Consider the following 17,772-nt stretch of genomic DNA (forward strand, 5'->3'; position numbering starts at 1 on the left):
TGCCCTTTTCCTGTCTATAAGGGCTGCCAGAGCAAACATGGCCCTCTGCTGATCTGAGCAACCATCTCTTAACATTATTAGTACCCTTCAGGAATGTGCTGATGCTATGTGCAAGCAGACAGGATAAAGTACCGCTCCAGAAAGAGGGCTGATGGGAAAGGACGGTCACTGGGTTACAGTCAGTTACGTAGAAGCTTGGTCTTGGGCCAGTGAGACGACTTAGCCTGCTGCCATGCCATTTGACACATTTGACTCCTGGGAACCACATGATAGAAGAACTCCACACATATGCCACATGTATAAACACACACCACACACACACACACACACACACACACACACACACACACACACACACACACGTGTGTGTGTGTGAAAAAAGTTTTGTTTGTTGCTTTTTTTTTAAGAGTCTGGTCTTGACAAAGTCAAACTGCCAACATGCTAGAGAGCAGGCGCTCCTATGCGCTGCCAGCAGTGCTCAACTCTTCATCCTAGAGCAAGCTAGAGGCCTGGGAGGCCCACTTCCTGTGCGAGTCACGAGGGAGCCCCTTTCTCAGTCAACTGTATCTCCTCCTGGAGGGCACCAAGTAACATCTCCTAAAGGAAGCGCCTGAGCGAATACATTATGAGGTCTTTAACACTCTGCCCCCAGGGACGACCACACATGGCACAGTGCAGCGAAGACACAGGAGGACAAGAACTAGGGTGCATCTGACCTCTCGAAAGAAGACATCGGCAGGAGTCAGGCTGGGGGGCACCTCACACTCCCTCTTGTTCAGGGCGAGCAGGATAGCTGCGTTCACCAGGTCTGGCAGCCGAGAGTGGTGGTTTTTGAGTGTGATGGCAGCTGACAGCTTTTCTGCATGTTCACAGAGCAGCAGGCGGGTGGTCATGGGTGTCCCTCTGATTGGATAAGAGTCCAGCCGTCTAAACAGGCCGACCTCACAAAAGCAAAACACAAGCACATGTTCTCAGAAAGCACTCCTAGAAAATGTGGCCACATTCTCCTAGGAGCTTCCTTGCTATAGGCCACTGCTGGGCGACATTGTTCTCAATGTGTATAAGGTAGAATCATACAGGGCTCCATGCAGGGAAACTCGAGGAAGCCAGATCCCTCCAAGGAAACACCCAGAAGAGGACTAGAGCGCCAGCCCAGCGCTTAGCCAGTGCTGAGGCTTACTTGGTGAAGGAAGTCCACCAGGAGGCAGTGAGCTTTCATCTTGTCCTCCAGCTGGTGCAAAACGATCAGCGAGGTGTTGCTCAGCCCAGGGGCCTCTGTCACAACAGAGCAAAGTGCAGACGCAAAACCATTTTCAGAACAGCAGCAGACAGAAAGAAACAAAAGCTAAGAGATCTACAGGAGCAGAGCCCCGATCCTCAGCAGAAGTTACACACATCACTGAGATGCAGCACTGAATATATAAGTCAGTGGTGGCTCACATTAGTAATCTGACCTCTTGGTAAAGCAGAAGCAGGAGATCACAAGGCTAGCCCAGGATACAGTGACTTCTGGGATATCCTAGACTACAAAGTGAGAGCCTGTGTCAAGAGCTTTTAAATTCAGAGAAACACTTAGCAGTGTTGACACTGTACTTATTCAAAACAAAAGGTGTGCCCTGGGTTAGCCACTGTATGGTTTGGCTCCAAGAAAGCAGCAAGGAAACTCCCAAGTCCTTAGTAAGGCACAACCAACATCTCTGAAGCAGATCTGTGTGTGAAGAGAGATGTACATCTGAGACACTTTCTGGTAACGGGGAATGCACAGCAGCCTAAGTAGGTTGTCACCTGGGACAGCTGGGGGAGGTGACATGGTGGGAAGTCACCTGGGACAGCTGGGGGAGGTGAGGTGTTCACTTCTGAATGCCAAGTATTTCTCCAATACCCGGGAGATCCTACTAGCCAATGCTTGGAGTGTGCCAAAATTATTTACTTTGCAGCAAGTGAGTACCAAATGCTTACCAACACCCCTGTGATGGCTACTCTTGGCTGTCACATGCAGTGACACTTCTGGAAATTAAAAACTCAAGCCACTAGGCACACCTATGGGAGTTTTATTTAACTGGATCATTTGAGATTGGTAGGAAGATTATTTGAGGTCAGAAGACCCATTCTAAATCTGGGCCATACCCTGTCATGGCAGCCAAGTAAGGACAAGGGAGAAGCTCTTGCTCTTCGCTTGCTTGCTCTCACTCTCCCTGGCAAGTCGACGCCTTCACTGGCATGAGAGCTGACTTTTCTTTGGGATTCTGGTGTACTGAAGGCCAGCTGAGACAGCCACCCTTGAGGACTGAACAACTACTGGACTGCTCAACTTTCTGTCGGTAGCCGGTCATGTGGACTAGCTGGACCACTGCTTGTAAGGCGCTCTAATAAATTCCATATACTTACTCATTCTACCACTTCACTTCGTTCCTCTAGAGAACCCTGACTAACACAATCACGAGGCTGTTTTAGATAAAAATGCTGAGAATCATGACTTGTTCTACTGACACACAAGGCCATGTGTTTGGGGTCCTTGTCAGAATTTACCAGAGGGAAGGCTAACTCTAATTGCTTGAGATGCTAAAAGTACGCGGAGTGGTCACTGAATGCGGAAACCACACTCCTGTCTGCTCTGTGTTTCGATGCCTTCATCATCTTGAATCAAGTTGACTTACCCTGGGGGACAGACTCTGCCCAGCGTGGGTCCGAGGCTGGGTAGTCATCGATCAGGTCCACACTGATCTGAGTCACAGCCTTGTCTAACTCAGGATCTGACTCCAAGTCAGTGTGAGAGGAAAAGAGCTCATCAGCCATCATCTGAGCGCGGCCCAAGTCTTTCCTGCAGTGAATGGAACATGAATGCATCTTGAAAACAAAACATTCCCAAGCTCAGCACAGAAACACCGAGGTCAAAACCACACGTCCATGCTTCAGCCCAGAGGACTGCTAACACTACAAGAATAAAGTTCCCGTGCCGCTGTGCAAAGTCACAGTGGCATCGGTCAGACCACTAAACACGCAGTGGCATATTCACAGGCAAGTGCTTGGGCATGGAAAGACAGACAGAACTGTGATGGTTCACGTGTTAACTGGACAGGCTCTAGAATCACCTTCAAGACAAATCTCTGGAGTTTTCTAGGTTGAGGTGGGAAGACTCCCCCATTGGCTAGACTGAATAAAAGTGAAGTGGAACTGAATATGTCCATTCTCTGCTCTGCTTCTTGACTGACTGCAGATGCAATGCACTCACCACCCCCTGTGATGACCACCCTATGACCACTCCCTGTGATGACCACTCCCCATTCCCTGTGATGACCACTCCCTACAATGTCCACTCCCCATTCCCTGTGATGACCACTCCCCATTCCCTGTGATGATCACTCCTGTGATGATCACCCCTGTGACCCTCCCCCGTGATGACCACCCCGTGACCACTCCCTGTGATAACCACTCCCTGTGATGATCACTCCCCATGACGTCCACTCCCCATGACCACTCCCCATTCCCTGTGATGACCACCCCCCGTGACCACTCCCTGTGATGACCACTCTCCATTTCCCGTGTTGACCACCCCCTGTGACCACTCCCTGTGATGACCACCCCCTGTGATGACCACTCCCTGTGATGTTCACTATGGCGTCCACTCCCCATGACCACTCCCCATTCCCTGTGATGACCACCCCCCGTGACCACTCCCTGTGATGACCACTCTCCATTTCCCGTGTTGACCACCCCCTGTGACCACTCCCTGTGATGACCACCCCCTGTGATGACCACTCCCTGTGATGTCCCTCCCCATGACCACTCCCTGTGATGACCCTCCCTGTGATGACCCTCCCCATTCCCTGTGATGACCACTCCCTGTGATGACCACCCCTGTGACCACTCCCTGTGATGACCACTCCCCCATTCCTGTGATGACCACCCTGTGATGACCACTCCCTGTGATGACCACTCCCCATTCCCTGTGATGACCACTCCCTGTGATGACCACTCCCTGTGATGACCACTCCCCACTGTGATGACCACTCCCTGTGATGACCACTCCCTGTGATGACCACTCCCCATTCCCTGTGATGACCACTCCCTGTGATGACCACTCCCTGTGATGACCACTCCCCATTCCCTGTGATGACCACTCCCTGTGATGACCACTCCCTGTGATGACCACTCCCTATGAGGGATGATTCCCATTGGCTCTAAACTACAACACAATTCCTTCCTTTTTTAAGCTCTGTCTCAGACACAACAATGAGGAAAGTAACAACACCAGCAAGCACAGAAGACAATAAACCCTTCAGAGGGGAGGAGAGCTCTGTGGAGAAAGAGGCCAAGGGGGGATGCTCAGCCATCCACAGAGCATGTTCTGTTGTCAGCAAGGAAGCTGCATCAGATGAGAAAAACAGGCCTCCTAGTGTCTTAGCTAGAGTTTCTGTTGCTGCAATAAAGCACCATGACCAAAAGGCAAGTTGGGGAGGAAAGGGTTCATTTAGTTTACACTTCCACGTTGCTGTTTATCAGCGAAGGAAGTCATGACAGGAATTCAAAACAGGGCAGGATCTTGGTGGCAGGAGCTGGTGCACAGGCCATGGAGGGATGTTACATACTGGCTTGCTTCCCCTGGCTTGCTCAGCCTGCTTTCTTATAGAACCCAGGACCACCAGCCCAGGGACAGCACCAGTGGGCTGGGCCCTCCTCCTTGATCACTAATTGAGGAAATGCCTTACAGCTGGGTCTCACAGCTGCATTTCCTCACGGGAGGCTCCTTCCTCTCTGATGGCTCCAGCTTGTGCCAAGTTGACACAAAACCTGCCAGTGCACCTAGAAGAGTTTAGGGAACAAGTTTTAGAGCAACAGTCTAAGGGACAATGAGGGCTCTTCTAACTAGGGAGACATGAGGAAACAAGCAGATACCAGTAAGGCCGAGAGGAAGAGAAGTGCAGCATACACTGAGAAGGGATGAGAGATCTGAACGTGTGCAGCCTGGCAGACTGGTGCAAGGCTGCGTACAACCCCAAGGCCCCAAGAGATGAGCAGGCCCCACTCTAGTTCCGTCAAGTATGGGAAGTTAGAAGACTCTGGTAATAACTCAGAACTCTAGTGGAAGAATGATTTTTTTACCGTGAAGTGTCCACTTCCTTAAAATTCCTAGTGCAGTCCTGAGCCGTGCACAAGTAGAGCTCGTGGGAATCTAGGGCATAGCTGTGTTGGGCCAGCAACACTTCCTGCGGCTATTCAGGCTGAGGCCCCTTCCTGTACCTGGTAACCCTCTGGAAACACTTCAAACTGCCTGCACCAGGTGGGCCCCACTGTCTACCTGGAGCCTCACGTGCACTCTATTTGGGAAGGATTAGTTAAGGATCACCTCAGGGGTAGGCCCTAGACCCAGGGCCTACGGCTGTTACAGTCATGTGTGAGCGCAGTGGGACAAGCCCGATACCCCAGCATAGGGTGCAAGGCTGAGGGAGGATGATCTCAAGTCCTAGGCAGCTTAGGCTCCATGAGGAGATGCCTCAGGAGAAAGAAACTCAGGAAGCATCACAGGCTCATCAGGGGCCATGGCTGTCGGGATGAGAGAGGCATGAAAGCCAGAACCCAGAACCTCCAGGGCACCTGCAGCCTTGCAGTGTGAGCCCCACAAGCCACAGAGTTTATGGTAAGTTGTTTTGGTAGCCACAAGAAAGCAAAGTCAAAGCCGGCTGCGTTGTCAGGTACCGTCTACAAGACCATCCCGTGGGGTTGGGGATTTGGCTCAGTGGTAGAGCACTTGCATAGGAAGCGCAAGGTCCTGGGTTCGGTCCCCAGCCCCGGAAAAAAAAAAAAAAAAAAAAAAAAAAAAAACAAGACCATCCCGAGAGACCTGTGCAGGACCAAGTAACCCAAATCTCTCTAGGAAGGCTGAGCCAGAAACCCAAGGCCATAATAAACACCACACTGTCTAGCGGCGCCCCCATGTGGACAGGAAAGGGAGTCCAGCAGACCATAAGAAGGCAGCCTTAGACTGACACGCACCATCCTGCAGACTGTGTGAGCGAGGGGCGGGGCGGGGCGGGGTGGGGCAGGAACTTGGCAGTAGAGGCAGTAAATGCTGAAAAATCATCCTTCCAAACCAAGCTGTGCAAAGCAAACTACTGCCCCTCATTCCTCTCTCAACCCCACAAAGGACTAAACGCCAGAGTCAGTAACCATCCTGCCACAGTTCTGGCAAGAACAGACTTGGTAGGCAAGGCGTGGCCATGATTTTCCCAAGTCCGTTCAAACATAACCAACGCTGTCTACGAAAGGAAGCACATAACAGGCAGAAAACGTGCTGACGATAAACTGAGATGTGACCCCGTGCCCACTCATGCCCTAGAACCTAGACGGCACAGTTCTAAGGCCACTGTGCCCAAGCATACGCAGTCCATCAGGAATCCTGCACTCCACACACAAGCCCAGCCAGCCAGGAAGACAGTGGGGTGGTCAAGTTCCAGGGACTCTCTGCATAGGAGACTCTTCTGCTACGGGGGAAGACGTGGTCAGGACGAAGAGGGCTGAAATGATCTCTGGGCTGGAGCCCCAGGCTTCCTGTGGGCTGTAGGGATCTACTTGTACAAGACCTAACCAAGATCACAGATGCTTCCCCAAACTCTCATCAATAAAATGTATATACATTTTTCAAATAGAGATAAATGAAAACCAAATAACCCAAAGCTAAAAATAGACAACACATGAAGTTTTATCTGTTATGTTTGACTCTCAGGACTATTTGACAATCTCTGGAGAGAATGTGGTCATAACAAACAGGGCAGGACCAGTGTGGTACAGGCTTCTAGTGGAGAGGCCTGGGGTACCGCTCAACAGATGACTCTAACTGGTTACCTGTCTCAAACGTCAAGGCAGCGATCACACACTACAGGAAGCAAAGAGCCGCCAGCCAAGACCTTAGAAATGTGAGAAGTCCAGGCAAGAAACAGCCACTTCGGAATCTGGGCACAATAGAGAGAGCACAGCTGGGACCCGCCCAACTGCCATCTGCCCAGACCTCCAACAGCCAAACTGCAGAACCTGAGCAAGGCTGCAGAGCCACTAGGTTCTGTGGAACTGAACCTCAGCTAAAGGGAATACGTCTCTAACATCCATCACACTCGATCTGCAACTCACTCGCTCTGATCCTCTACAAGGGAGACCTTGTCCACTGCCTTCAGGATGCAGATTTTAATGGCCATTGTTTCCCACAAAGGCTGTGTCAGATCCGATGTTCCCAACCTATGTGGAGCCTCTTGCGGCTCTCAGGTACAGACAATCATGTAGAACCCCAGCACGCACAAAGACCTCCTCACCACTAGCTCTTGGTACCCACCAGTGCACAGCAAGCATCAGTCAACTGTGTCCCACACAATCGGTAAGCTGTTTTTATAAACGGTGTTATTCACAAGTTTACCCTTGTGTTATTCCAATGCTGATTTCTCTGCCCTCACATCTTGTTTCAATCTGGACAGGGCACTGTAACGCTCGTACCAAGAATCTCCTGTCTCAAGCTTATGTGACCAATTCTTACCATTTATTCTCTGCCTTGTCATTAAATGCTGATCACCCAATGGCTGGGCAGAATAGAGAACAGGGTGGGACATCCGCCAACCAGAGGAAGGAGAGAGGGAGATTCAGATCCTCGAGGCGAATGGAGGGTTTAGAGCCATGAGGAAGGGGTCTGGAGAAAGATCATGGAAACACACCTGATGCCCGAGGTGCCAGAGCAATAATAAAATCCAAGGATGGGATGGGAGGAGGCAGATTAGCATAGGAGGCTGAGGGAAATCATTTAACTGCTCAGCTATTGAGAGCAGTTTTAAATAAATCTTGGTTTCTCTGTGTAGTTACTGGGGACTAAATTAACTGCTAATATTTATATTAATAATGCATTTATAAGTGATTTAGTGTGCTGTGCCAGCTGAGCATAGTGTCCATGGCTACAGATCCAGCAACAGAGGGGCAAGGCGGGAGGGCCAGCCTGGGCTACATGACAAGACCTAAAAAACAAGGAGTGTGCTGGGGTGGCAGGAGTGGCACCTGCTCTTTCAGAGGACCTGAATTTGGTTCCTGTCACCCTCATCAGGTGCCTCATAATCACCTGTGACTCTAACTCCAGGAGATCTGATGCCCTTTTCTGGATTCTATGAAGACACACGCACACACACTCACACGCACACGTGCATGCACGCACACACACTCACTCATCTTTAGTAAAACAGTGCTGTACCTGCAGTACTGCAGAAATGCAGTTTTAAGCAGTTTGGTCTTGTCTTCATGGGCTGCAGTGTCATTTTTTGTGGTCTCAAAAACCATACTCTGCAGAGAAAAACAGCTACAGCTTAGAGGAGAAGGCACAGGGTCCTGAAGAAGAACCGGTCATAGATCGCACACCCAGAGCAGACTGCCGATGGCCAATCAAAGCCCTGCAGGAAAGGCAGGTAACTCAGGACTTTTCACCATTGGTCAGAACTGTCCCAACTGTCCCTAGGCTTGTCACAATGGGCACTGGCACACGAGGAATGACACGGCTGAGCAGGCCTAAGGAGAACTAAGAAGGAATGGAGTGGTGTACAAGGAATTCAGGAGTTGGAGCAGCGCTGCTAAACAATCACAGGATCATCAACAGGCGCTAAACACACCCGATCCATATCAACTGCCAAATCGCTTCAAGGTTTCTGTTTAAAATGTTTATTTTTATTCCACATGTGTGCTGTGTCTAAGGCCCTCGAAGGCCAGAAGAGAGAACAGGATCTCTTGAAACTAGAGTTACAAATGGTTATGAGCTACTATGTGGGTGCTAGGATCAAACTCGAGCCCTCTGTTTAGCCATTTCTCCAGCATCCTCCTCTTCCTCCCTCTTTTTATTGAGACAGGGTCTCACTATGCTCCTTGGCTGACCGGAACTCTCTATGTAGACCAGGCTGGCCTCTAACTCAGAGTTCCACCTGCCTCTACCTCCTCCCAAGTGCCGGGTATTAAAGACTTGTACCACCATGACTGGCTTCATTCACTTTGACTTTCAGTTATGAAAAGTCCAGACAAAGTTTGGACATAGGAGCGCATGTCTGTTATTCTAACACTGAGGAGAATGAGGCAAGAAGACGGAGTTCAATGCCAGTCTGAGCTACACACATGGCAAGACTCCACCTCAAAGAAAAGTCTCCACACCAAGACTTACAGACATTAGACAAGCCAGTGCCTTATGATGGACAAAATCAAATATGTGGATTTGTCATGATTTCAGTGGAAGAGAAGACATATTCTAGGCAAATATGAAATTATTCTTTGCAAACACTTTTTATATTTTGTTTTGCAAGATAAGGCAATATTTTCTTTTAATAAATTTTAGATTCTCACATATTACACTACACACTACACAAATATGAGTGGCTGTGGCATTACTACGTTTCCCACTCCTGTAATTACTGAATTAGTAAACAAGAGTAGACAGTCTTTAAAACTTAATTTGTTTTTTTTTTCTTTTTTTTCGGAGCTGGGGACCGAACCCAGGGCCTTGCGGTTGCTAGGCAAGTGCTCTACTACTGAGCCAAATCCCCAACCCCTTAATTTGTTTTTTATATTAGCAGCTTTGGAGTTTGTTGAAAGAAACACAGTTGGTTACATTAGTGTCAAAATAATATTTCTTGTCTAAATTTATTTTTCAGTATTTCATATAGTCTTTAAATGAAAAAAAAATCTGTAAACATTATTTTATCCTTTTGTGACTGAAATATTTTTTATTGTTTAAAACCCCCAAACTTACAGATAAAGTTACCTCAGGTTCAAGATAACAAAGTTGATTTCTTATTCATTTTTTTTTTTTGTTTTTTTTTTTTTGGTTCTTTTTTTCGGAGCTAGGGTCCGATCCCAGGGCCTTGCGCTTCCTAGGCAAGCGCTCTACCACTGAGCTAAATCCCCAACCCCTCTTATTCATTTTTAATCTCGTTCTGGGGTCACTGAGGAGAGGGCTCAGTGAAGATACTGGCTGTGCGAGTTTGGCTACCTTGAGCTTGAGCCGCAGAACCCACGTAGGGTGACATACAGGTGCCAGGCATAGGTGGAGACCGGTCTTTAGAGTCTGGACAGTGAAGAAAGCAGGATAAGCCTGGCCACCTTCCTGAGGTGACCCCAGGAAGACTACCCAACGAGCACCCTCCAGAGCTGCTGGATGGTGTGTGTGACATCAACTCAGCCAATGGTCCATGCTGTCAATGCTCCAGAATCCCACAGCAGCACAATGTGTGCAACGCCATGAGCGCTCCCCTGGGCTCAGGAGCCATACCAGCCATAGCCCTGAACCCTGCTCCTAGGAAAGGTAGGGAAAGGAGAGGAGGAAGTATGAGTTGTCCCAAGTCCTTGCTTTAAAGCTGGTGACCTAGAGACACACAGGAGAGAGCAGAAGGAATGGCTGAGACCTACAAGCAGCTCTTCTGGGAAGGAAGACCTAGGGACGGGGGACAAGAGAACCAGGAACTGATTTCCCAGTCCTTTTAGACAGCCGCCTTTTCTGGTGCGAATGTGCTAATAAAATAAATGTTAAGCGATCGTGGGCCTTACCTCACTACCCCGTCCACCACCGGAAGAGGCCAAAGACTCTTCCAGGCCTTCTGCTAACAGGGACATACTTTCCCTTGGAGTGACAGACACCAGACCACTGTTCCTAGAGAAAAGGATAGGAACTCCACCACAGGAGCCAGCGCCCAAAATGCCGTCTCCTGAGAAAAAAATATACACCAAGATTACACAGAATAATTCCTCAGATCTACCACCCCAACTATCCTGATGGCCTGTGACCTTTCATGTTTACAACTCCTAAAACCTACTCCATGAAGCAGACTGTCTTTCCACTTTAAAGACAAAGCAATTAAAGCACTTGCTGCTTCTGCAGAGGACTGCAGTTCAGTTCTTAGTGACCTCACGGAGAGGCTTACAACCCCCGTAACCCCTGCTGCAGGGACTACACCCTCTTCTGGCCTCCACTGCTATCCCTGTTCCTACAGATAAAAATCTTAAATACAACAGCCAACCAACCAACCAAACAAACAAACACATACATACACAGAAACTTGCCCTGCAAGGGAACAGTGAGCAAAGCCCTCCTCGACTCTTCCAAATTCTTATTCTGAAAACTTAGAATGGCAGTATCTCTGCCCTGTGGTCCCCTTGCTTCTTGCCTAACTGTTGGTCTCTGCTGGGCTGATCGGGCAGCTAGCAGGCGGCTCTGCGCCTTAGGAACAGCCCGAAATACTGAACCACCATGCAGCTCTGCTATGGCCCTGCCTGCCCAGCCCGTCCTCTGCAGCAGTCGTGGGAGGCTGCCCCACCCGTCAGCATCTGTCTGTCTGCTCTGCACTGTGGGTGGCTCCCAGGGGTCTTCCCGCCAGGGCTGGACTAATCAGAGTGAAGACTCAGAGCAAGTCTCTCACACCAAGACGAGCACTCACTTCTCCCAGTGCTAGGTCTTCCTCCTCGGTCTCTTTTGAAGAAAAAAAAAAAACCCTTTAAACTACTTTTGCCTGTAAAGATAACAGTTGGGGAATTCTGCCCAGCTTGGGCATTCAGCATGGCCGTGAACTCAGCTGCTGCAAACAGTACTAACGTTTCTAACTGGCAAATCAGAAGCAAAATGTACAGTAAAAGAAGAGAAATAACCAAGAATGGCTAATGAGTTGACCAAGGAATTATTTATTGGAGAGATGGCTCAGTGGTTAAGAGCACTGACTGCTCTTCCAGAGGTCCTGAGTTCAATTCCCAGCAACCACATGGTGACTCACAACCATCTGTAATGAGATCTGATGCCCTCTTCTGGTGTGTCTGAAGACAGTGGCAGTATACTCATATTAATAAATAAATAAATCTTTATTTAAAACAATTCCTTATTGAAAGTTGTATAGTACTGGGGAATGAGTAGACACATTTGAAAGCAGAACGAGAGAGTCCAGGAAGACACCAGATGCATGCAATGAACTGAATTCTGACAAAGGCAAAATCAAATCAATGAAGAAAGAACCATCTTGTCATCTACAGTACCCTGTGTATCGAAGACAATCTTCTCCTGAGGAAGCGAAACCTTCCCAGTTCCTGTGGAGCATACAAAGACAGCGCTCTCCATGTAGAGGTAGGTCATCTGGCTTGGGAAGTCTGGCACCATCAATCGACATGCAACCAGGTCTTCAGACTGGAGGTAAATTAGAGTTATAGATAGTAATTATAGATAGTAATTATAGATAGTAATTATAGACAGTAATTATAGATAGTAAGAATTAAGACAAAATATCCGTGTGATTTTCACAGCCATGTTTACATGACAGCATTCCACACTGATGTTAAATTCTCATTCACTGATTACCCTGTGAAAGTTATATACTACACAAGATGACTCGCAAACAGGACGGGGAGGTTGGTAATCACGGCCATTGCCTGGATGCGTGTGTTCCTCTGGAGTTCAGGTGCTGAGCTGCTAACCATGTTAACATGGAATCTGAGGGACCCTGCCTGGTAAGCCTGCTCGCTTTCAGTGAGTGCAGCAACAAGAAGGTGCTGGAGCTCCAACCGGCAGGACTTCGATAGCTATAAATTACCCAGCCTCAGATATTTTGCTACAAGGGCAAATAAACTAAAATACTTGTCTTACAAAAATCATTTGTTGAATTGTAATTAGCAAAATTTTAACACTCTTTTATGAAATTAAGATAAGTCAAGTGTGGTAGCAGGACTAAACACCTTTAATCCCAGCACTCAGGAGGCAGAGACAAGAGGATCTCAGTGTGAGGCCAGCCTGGTCTACAGAGTGAGTTCCAGGACAGCCAGGGCTACACAGAGAAACCCTGGCTTGAAAAGCCAACCAACGGGCTGGAGAGATGGCTCAGCGGTTAAGAGCACCCGACTGCTCTTCCAGAGGTCCTGAGTTCAATTCCCAGCAACCACATGGTGGCTCACAACCATCTGTAAAGAGATCCAATGCCCTCTTCTGGTGTGTGTGAAGACAGCTACAGTTAATTAAATATAAAAAATTAATAAAACTTTAAAAAAAAAAAAAAAAAAAAAGAAAAGCCAACCAACTAACCAAAAATATTATAACTCAAAGTTTGCAGCAAATGAGAAATTAAAAGCTTTTTATTTATTTTTATACTGACAGATGCAGAAAAAACCCACTTTGGTTCTATCTTCTTTTTTGAAGACAGTTTTGCTCCGTGTCCCTGGCTGCTTGGCTGACCTTAAACTCACTGGGATCAGCCGTCCCTAGAAAGGCGTGTACTTCCTGAGGAGCATGTACCACTACACCAAGCTGGGTCTTGTGTTACCAAACATGTTCAGGCCTGAGGCCACCAAACAAGCTCTCACGTCCAAGACCACTGAGTTTATCTGTTCCCACATGAAATCAGAGGAAGAAACATAAGTACAAACTCACTAGACACAAAACTAGGACTACAGTCACCATCGCTAAGGAAGTCTTTTTAATGTGTGTGTGTATGTGGCACCTGTATGTGGATATGTGGACAGATGCAGGTACCACAGGGGGGCTACATGCTTTAGAACCCCCACCCTGGCTGGAGGACAGGTGGCTCACAGCCACCTAACATGGCTGCTGGGAACCAAACTTGGGTCCTCTGCAAGAGCAGCAAATGCTCCTCATGATTGTCTCTAGTTTCCTAAACTAATATAAGAAATATTTCCTTAAAGTGAGACGGTAGGACATACTTCATTCTCAAACTGTTTTCTTTGTATATTCCAGCACTTCGTGAAAATTAAAATGGCACTGAGCTATGACTTCCAGCAATACTGAACTGAAACACACAAGAAGGTTTACTCCTGTTAGAAATAAAAGATAACAGCTTTTCGTATGGGACTCAGAGAAGCAAGTATATTAAGAACAAAGATTTAGTAGCTGAAGCAAGGGCTCTGTGGTCGATGCTCTGGAGAGGAGCCATGTTGGTCCCCGCACTGCTCTGGGACGGCTCACAATCAGCTGTGACTGGCTCCAGAGGCACACACAATGCCTCTGCCCTCTGCAAGCACTGCCCTCACAGGCAGGTACCCCAAAACAAGCAGGCGAGGGCCAGGCAGGGTGACACCTCTAACACCAGCACGTGGGGGGCAGAGGCAGGCAGCACCCCGAGTCCCAGGATGAGCCAGAGCTCTGTCCCTAATAACGGCGCAGGAGGACGGATGCTGCATCAGGTAAATGATGTCAGTGATGAGAGGACGTGTTTAACCTGTCTAAACTCAACATTTGTGCTACTGTCTTCTGGGGCTTTATTCTGCGGAGTACACAAAGCAGTCATCCCCTAGGCACATGGAATTGGTTTATAACATAAAGGTCTCAAGACTGAACCCCAGGAAGACACCATGGCACATACCTAGAACAACAACTTGGAAGACAAGAGACAGAAACGTCTGGACTATATAGTCAGACTAGACGAGTCATCCTGTCTCAAATCAAATCAACACCCACCCCCAACTGGATCCAAATATTTCACATGCGCTCCCCATCACACTTCCTTTCCACTCAATAACAAGCTACAGCCAAGCACCAAGGTCTGGCTGTGGGCCACCGTCGTATCATCTTCCTTTAGTTCAGACTGGGCTCGAGTGAGGTGGACAATGAACAGCAATAATATCTACAAATTTCCAAATCTTGCAAGCGAACCTCAAAGACACCAATGGTTGTACAGGACCCCAGTGTGTTGTGGTCTCCTTGTAACCTGACTTACCTGGAAAGGTGGGTTATACTGAGTCACTTCAACGGTGACTGCATCTGACATCTGGTTACCGTTGTCCTCCACTGTGATCACAGAGTAATAGACAAGACAGGGGCTGTCTCCCAGGTGCCATGCTGCTGCCAAAATCAGGAGCCCATCGCTAGAAAAGGGGGGTGGGAAGAGAAAGGGGGCTTCTGTGTGTTGTTGTTTTAAGGCAGGGTTTCACTAGATAGCCCTGGCCATTCTGAAATTCACAGAGGTCCAAAGGCAAAGGCCATACACCGTGCAGGCTTCTCTCTAAACAGTAATGCCAGATTTTTACAAAATTATACGCACTCACAGTCACCATATAAACTAGAGCCCTGAATCTAGATATTTGAATACCTAAGGGAAGGAAAAAAATATTCTCACAATTACCTCAGTGCAAATGTTTACAGTGGCTTTACTGCAGTAGCCAACTTGAGAGCAACCCAATGACTTCAACTACGGAGCAGAGAAATCCTGGCATGTCTACATATATTCTCCTGAATACTACTTAGGAATGGAAACAAAGTAATGTCTGAATCAAGTTTAAATCCACCATGTCAAAGCTGAATCACTCAGCACGAGTCCATTTATACACCATTCTGAAAAGGAGGGAACTTTGAAGAAGGGATCCCTAACTGTCAGGGGCACAGAGGATTGTGGAGGGAGGGGGTCTCTCTCCCCATCACCGACACAGCTCAGTCTCTGCCTTGTGCCTGTAGATGGCGCTGTAGCACCAAGCAACATGGCCAGCTCTGCTGCCACAGCTGTGGTTAATGACTACTGTGCGTCCTTAGCAAGACTCACAGAACTAAAATCAAGCGAGCACGGATGGTGGCACACACCTGTGACTTGGGGCTTACAGACAGAAGGACCTGGAGTGCAAGGCCAGCCTGGGCCTGTCTCAAACAAACAAGCAAGCAAATAACCCAAAACCTCAGAAACGCATACGGAGATGACTCAGTATCACGACGTGTGAATTACAGGACAACCAGCCTGACTTAAAACTTTAGTCTGGGGATTAGCACAGTCCATTCCTCAGGTCAAGGTGATCTAATGCCATGGAACAGCACCTACGCTTGGAACCCGAGCCTGGCGCGCTCACTAAAGCACTCGAAGGTAAGAGCAAGAGTGAGGGCTGACTGACAGCACTCTTCACAGCTTACCTAGTTGAGAGAAAAACTGTTTTTGTTTTAATCATCAATTACAGAAATCCAAGCCGCTGTTTATAAAAAAGCTTATTTTGCTTGTTAAAACTTATGTACTATTCTTTATACTGTTGTCCAACAAAAATGTTAAATATCCCCTAATGCAAATTCTTCCAAGGTAGCAAGCACCTTCTTCGGGCAGCCACTCCTAAGCAAGTTAATGAGGGCTCAGGTGACAGCCCCTCCCCTAATCCTCCCACTGCCACTCAGAGGAGAGAAATTCGGGACTTGCAGCTCTAAATTGCAGCTCACTGTCATCACGCTGACGTTACAGCAAGGTCAGGGGAGAAGGCCGAGGGCGTATCCTCTCTGTACCATTCAGATGACAAAGTGGGCCATCCCAAGGTCAGGGCTATAAGAAGGGTCACTAAAGAGTGTATCACCATGCTACCAAGACTGGAGCGTTATCTACATAACAGGGTCTTTAAGAAGTGGTCCTAGGGCTAGGATTCCCTGACAACTTTGTTACCCATGGTGCTAGAGACTGCTCACCAACTGCTTTTTCTTTCTTTTTTTTTTTTCCGGAGCTGGGGACCGAACCCAGGGCCTTGTGCTTGCTAGGCAAGCGCTCTACCACTGAGCTAAGTCCCCAACCCCCTCACCAACTGCTAAGAGCATTGCTACTCCTCAAAGGCCTGAGATTAGTTCCCAGAACCCACATCAGGAAGCTCAGAAGCATCAAACTCCAGCTCCAAGGCATATGATGTTTTCTGGGCTCTACAGGTGTACGTGTGCATGTGTATAGACACACATAGAGAGAGTGGGAGAAAGATACAGAGAGAAAGAGAGAGAGAGAGGGATAGAGAGAGGCTATAAATCTTAAAAAACAAAACGAAACAAAACCTTCTACAAAAACCCCACTTGGGAAGTGAAGACAGGCAGGTCTCTGTGAGCTCCAGGCCAGTTACACGCTCCAACTGTAGCTCGCTGAGCTTGTCAGCCCGGACTGTAGCTATGGAAGGACTGTGAAAGGTCAAATGGTAACAGGAACACAGCATTCTCACACAAGAAGCCCGTGCACTCCCATCAGGGAGCTCAGGAACCTGAGAGGGAACAGTGACTGAGACAAGGAACAAGAGTCCCCAGCTCTTACTTTGTCACAGCCGGACACCATGACCCAGAGGCAGAGTCTCAGGGCAGCAACTCTGAAGCAGCTTTCATCCTCATTTTCAACCTGAAAAGGCCATGGCACGCACACAGTAGGCTACACCCTAAGTTTCCAAAAGCCGGGTAAAGTTAAGTGAGAACAAGTATGTCTTTAGTAGAAACTAAGAAAGTGCTGTCATTTTTACCTCCTGGGTAGCTTTTTATGGGGTTTTCAGATCCTGCCGAGAAACAAGTCAACAGACTCACCAGTGCTAGGGAGATAACCACACCTCACCATGGCAACTGCAACACCCTTCTGAGAAACAAGGACAATGGGTGTGCTACACCAACACCAGGACACAGTCATCACGACTCTGAAACCCATGAAATCTTCAACTGTCCAGGTATGGCGGTGGCACACCTTCAATGCCAACACTCTGGAGGCAGAGGCAGGCAGCTCTGCGTCTGAGGCAGCCTGGTCTACAGAGTTCTAGGACAGCCGAGGCTGCATAGTGAGACCCTGTCTCAAAAACAGAAAACAAAAAAGTCTTCACCTGGCTTTATTTTTGACAGAGTTTTGTATATACCTCAGGCTGGTCAGGAACCGTAATCCTGCCTCAGGCTGCCTGAGTGCTGAGACCACAAACTGATCTGCCAAATCCTTCCTGAAAACTGCTAAGAGGAAACTCGGTGCAAGCATAACCATGTGCGTCTAGCTCGCCATGGAGGACACAGCCTCATTACATCAGCTCAGTCAC

General features: G+C 48.2%; 1 protein-coding gene across 2 annotated transcripts in view; it reads right to left on the bottom strand.

Moving 5' to 3' along the window:
- Positions 1-17,772, bottom strand: part of Nup133 (nucleoporin 133) — a 49,557-nt gene that overhangs the window by 18,439 nt on the left and 13,346 nt on the right. For both annotated transcript variants that reach the window (XR_004386102.1, XM_032887862.1), the window contains exons 9-15: positions 14,709-14,856; positions 12,025-12,172; positions 10,552-10,709; positions 8,222-8,310; positions 2,658-2,821; positions 1,181-1,275; positions 717-941 (exon numbers count right to left, since the gene is read on the bottom strand). Coding sequence is in view for 1 of the 2 variants with exons in the window: in XM_032887862.1 (XP_032743753.1) it covers positions 717-941; positions 1,181-1,275; positions 2,658-2,821; positions 8,222-8,310; positions 10,552-10,709; positions 12,025-12,172; positions 14,709-14,856 (1,027 nt within the window). In the remaining variant the exon portion in view is untranslated. The remainder of the gene's footprint in view (positions 1-716; positions 942-1,180; positions 1,276-2,657; positions 2,822-8,221; positions 8,311-10,551; positions 10,710-12,024; positions 12,173-14,708; positions 14,857-17,772) is intronic.

The sequence above is a fragment of the Rattus rattus genome, chromosome 17, assembly GCF_011064425.1.
Source record: "Rattus rattus isolate New Zealand chromosome 17, Rrattus_CSIRO_v1, whole genome shotgun sequence".
NCBI lineage: Eukaryota > Metazoa > Chordata > Mammalia > Rodentia > Muridae > Rattus > Rattus rattus.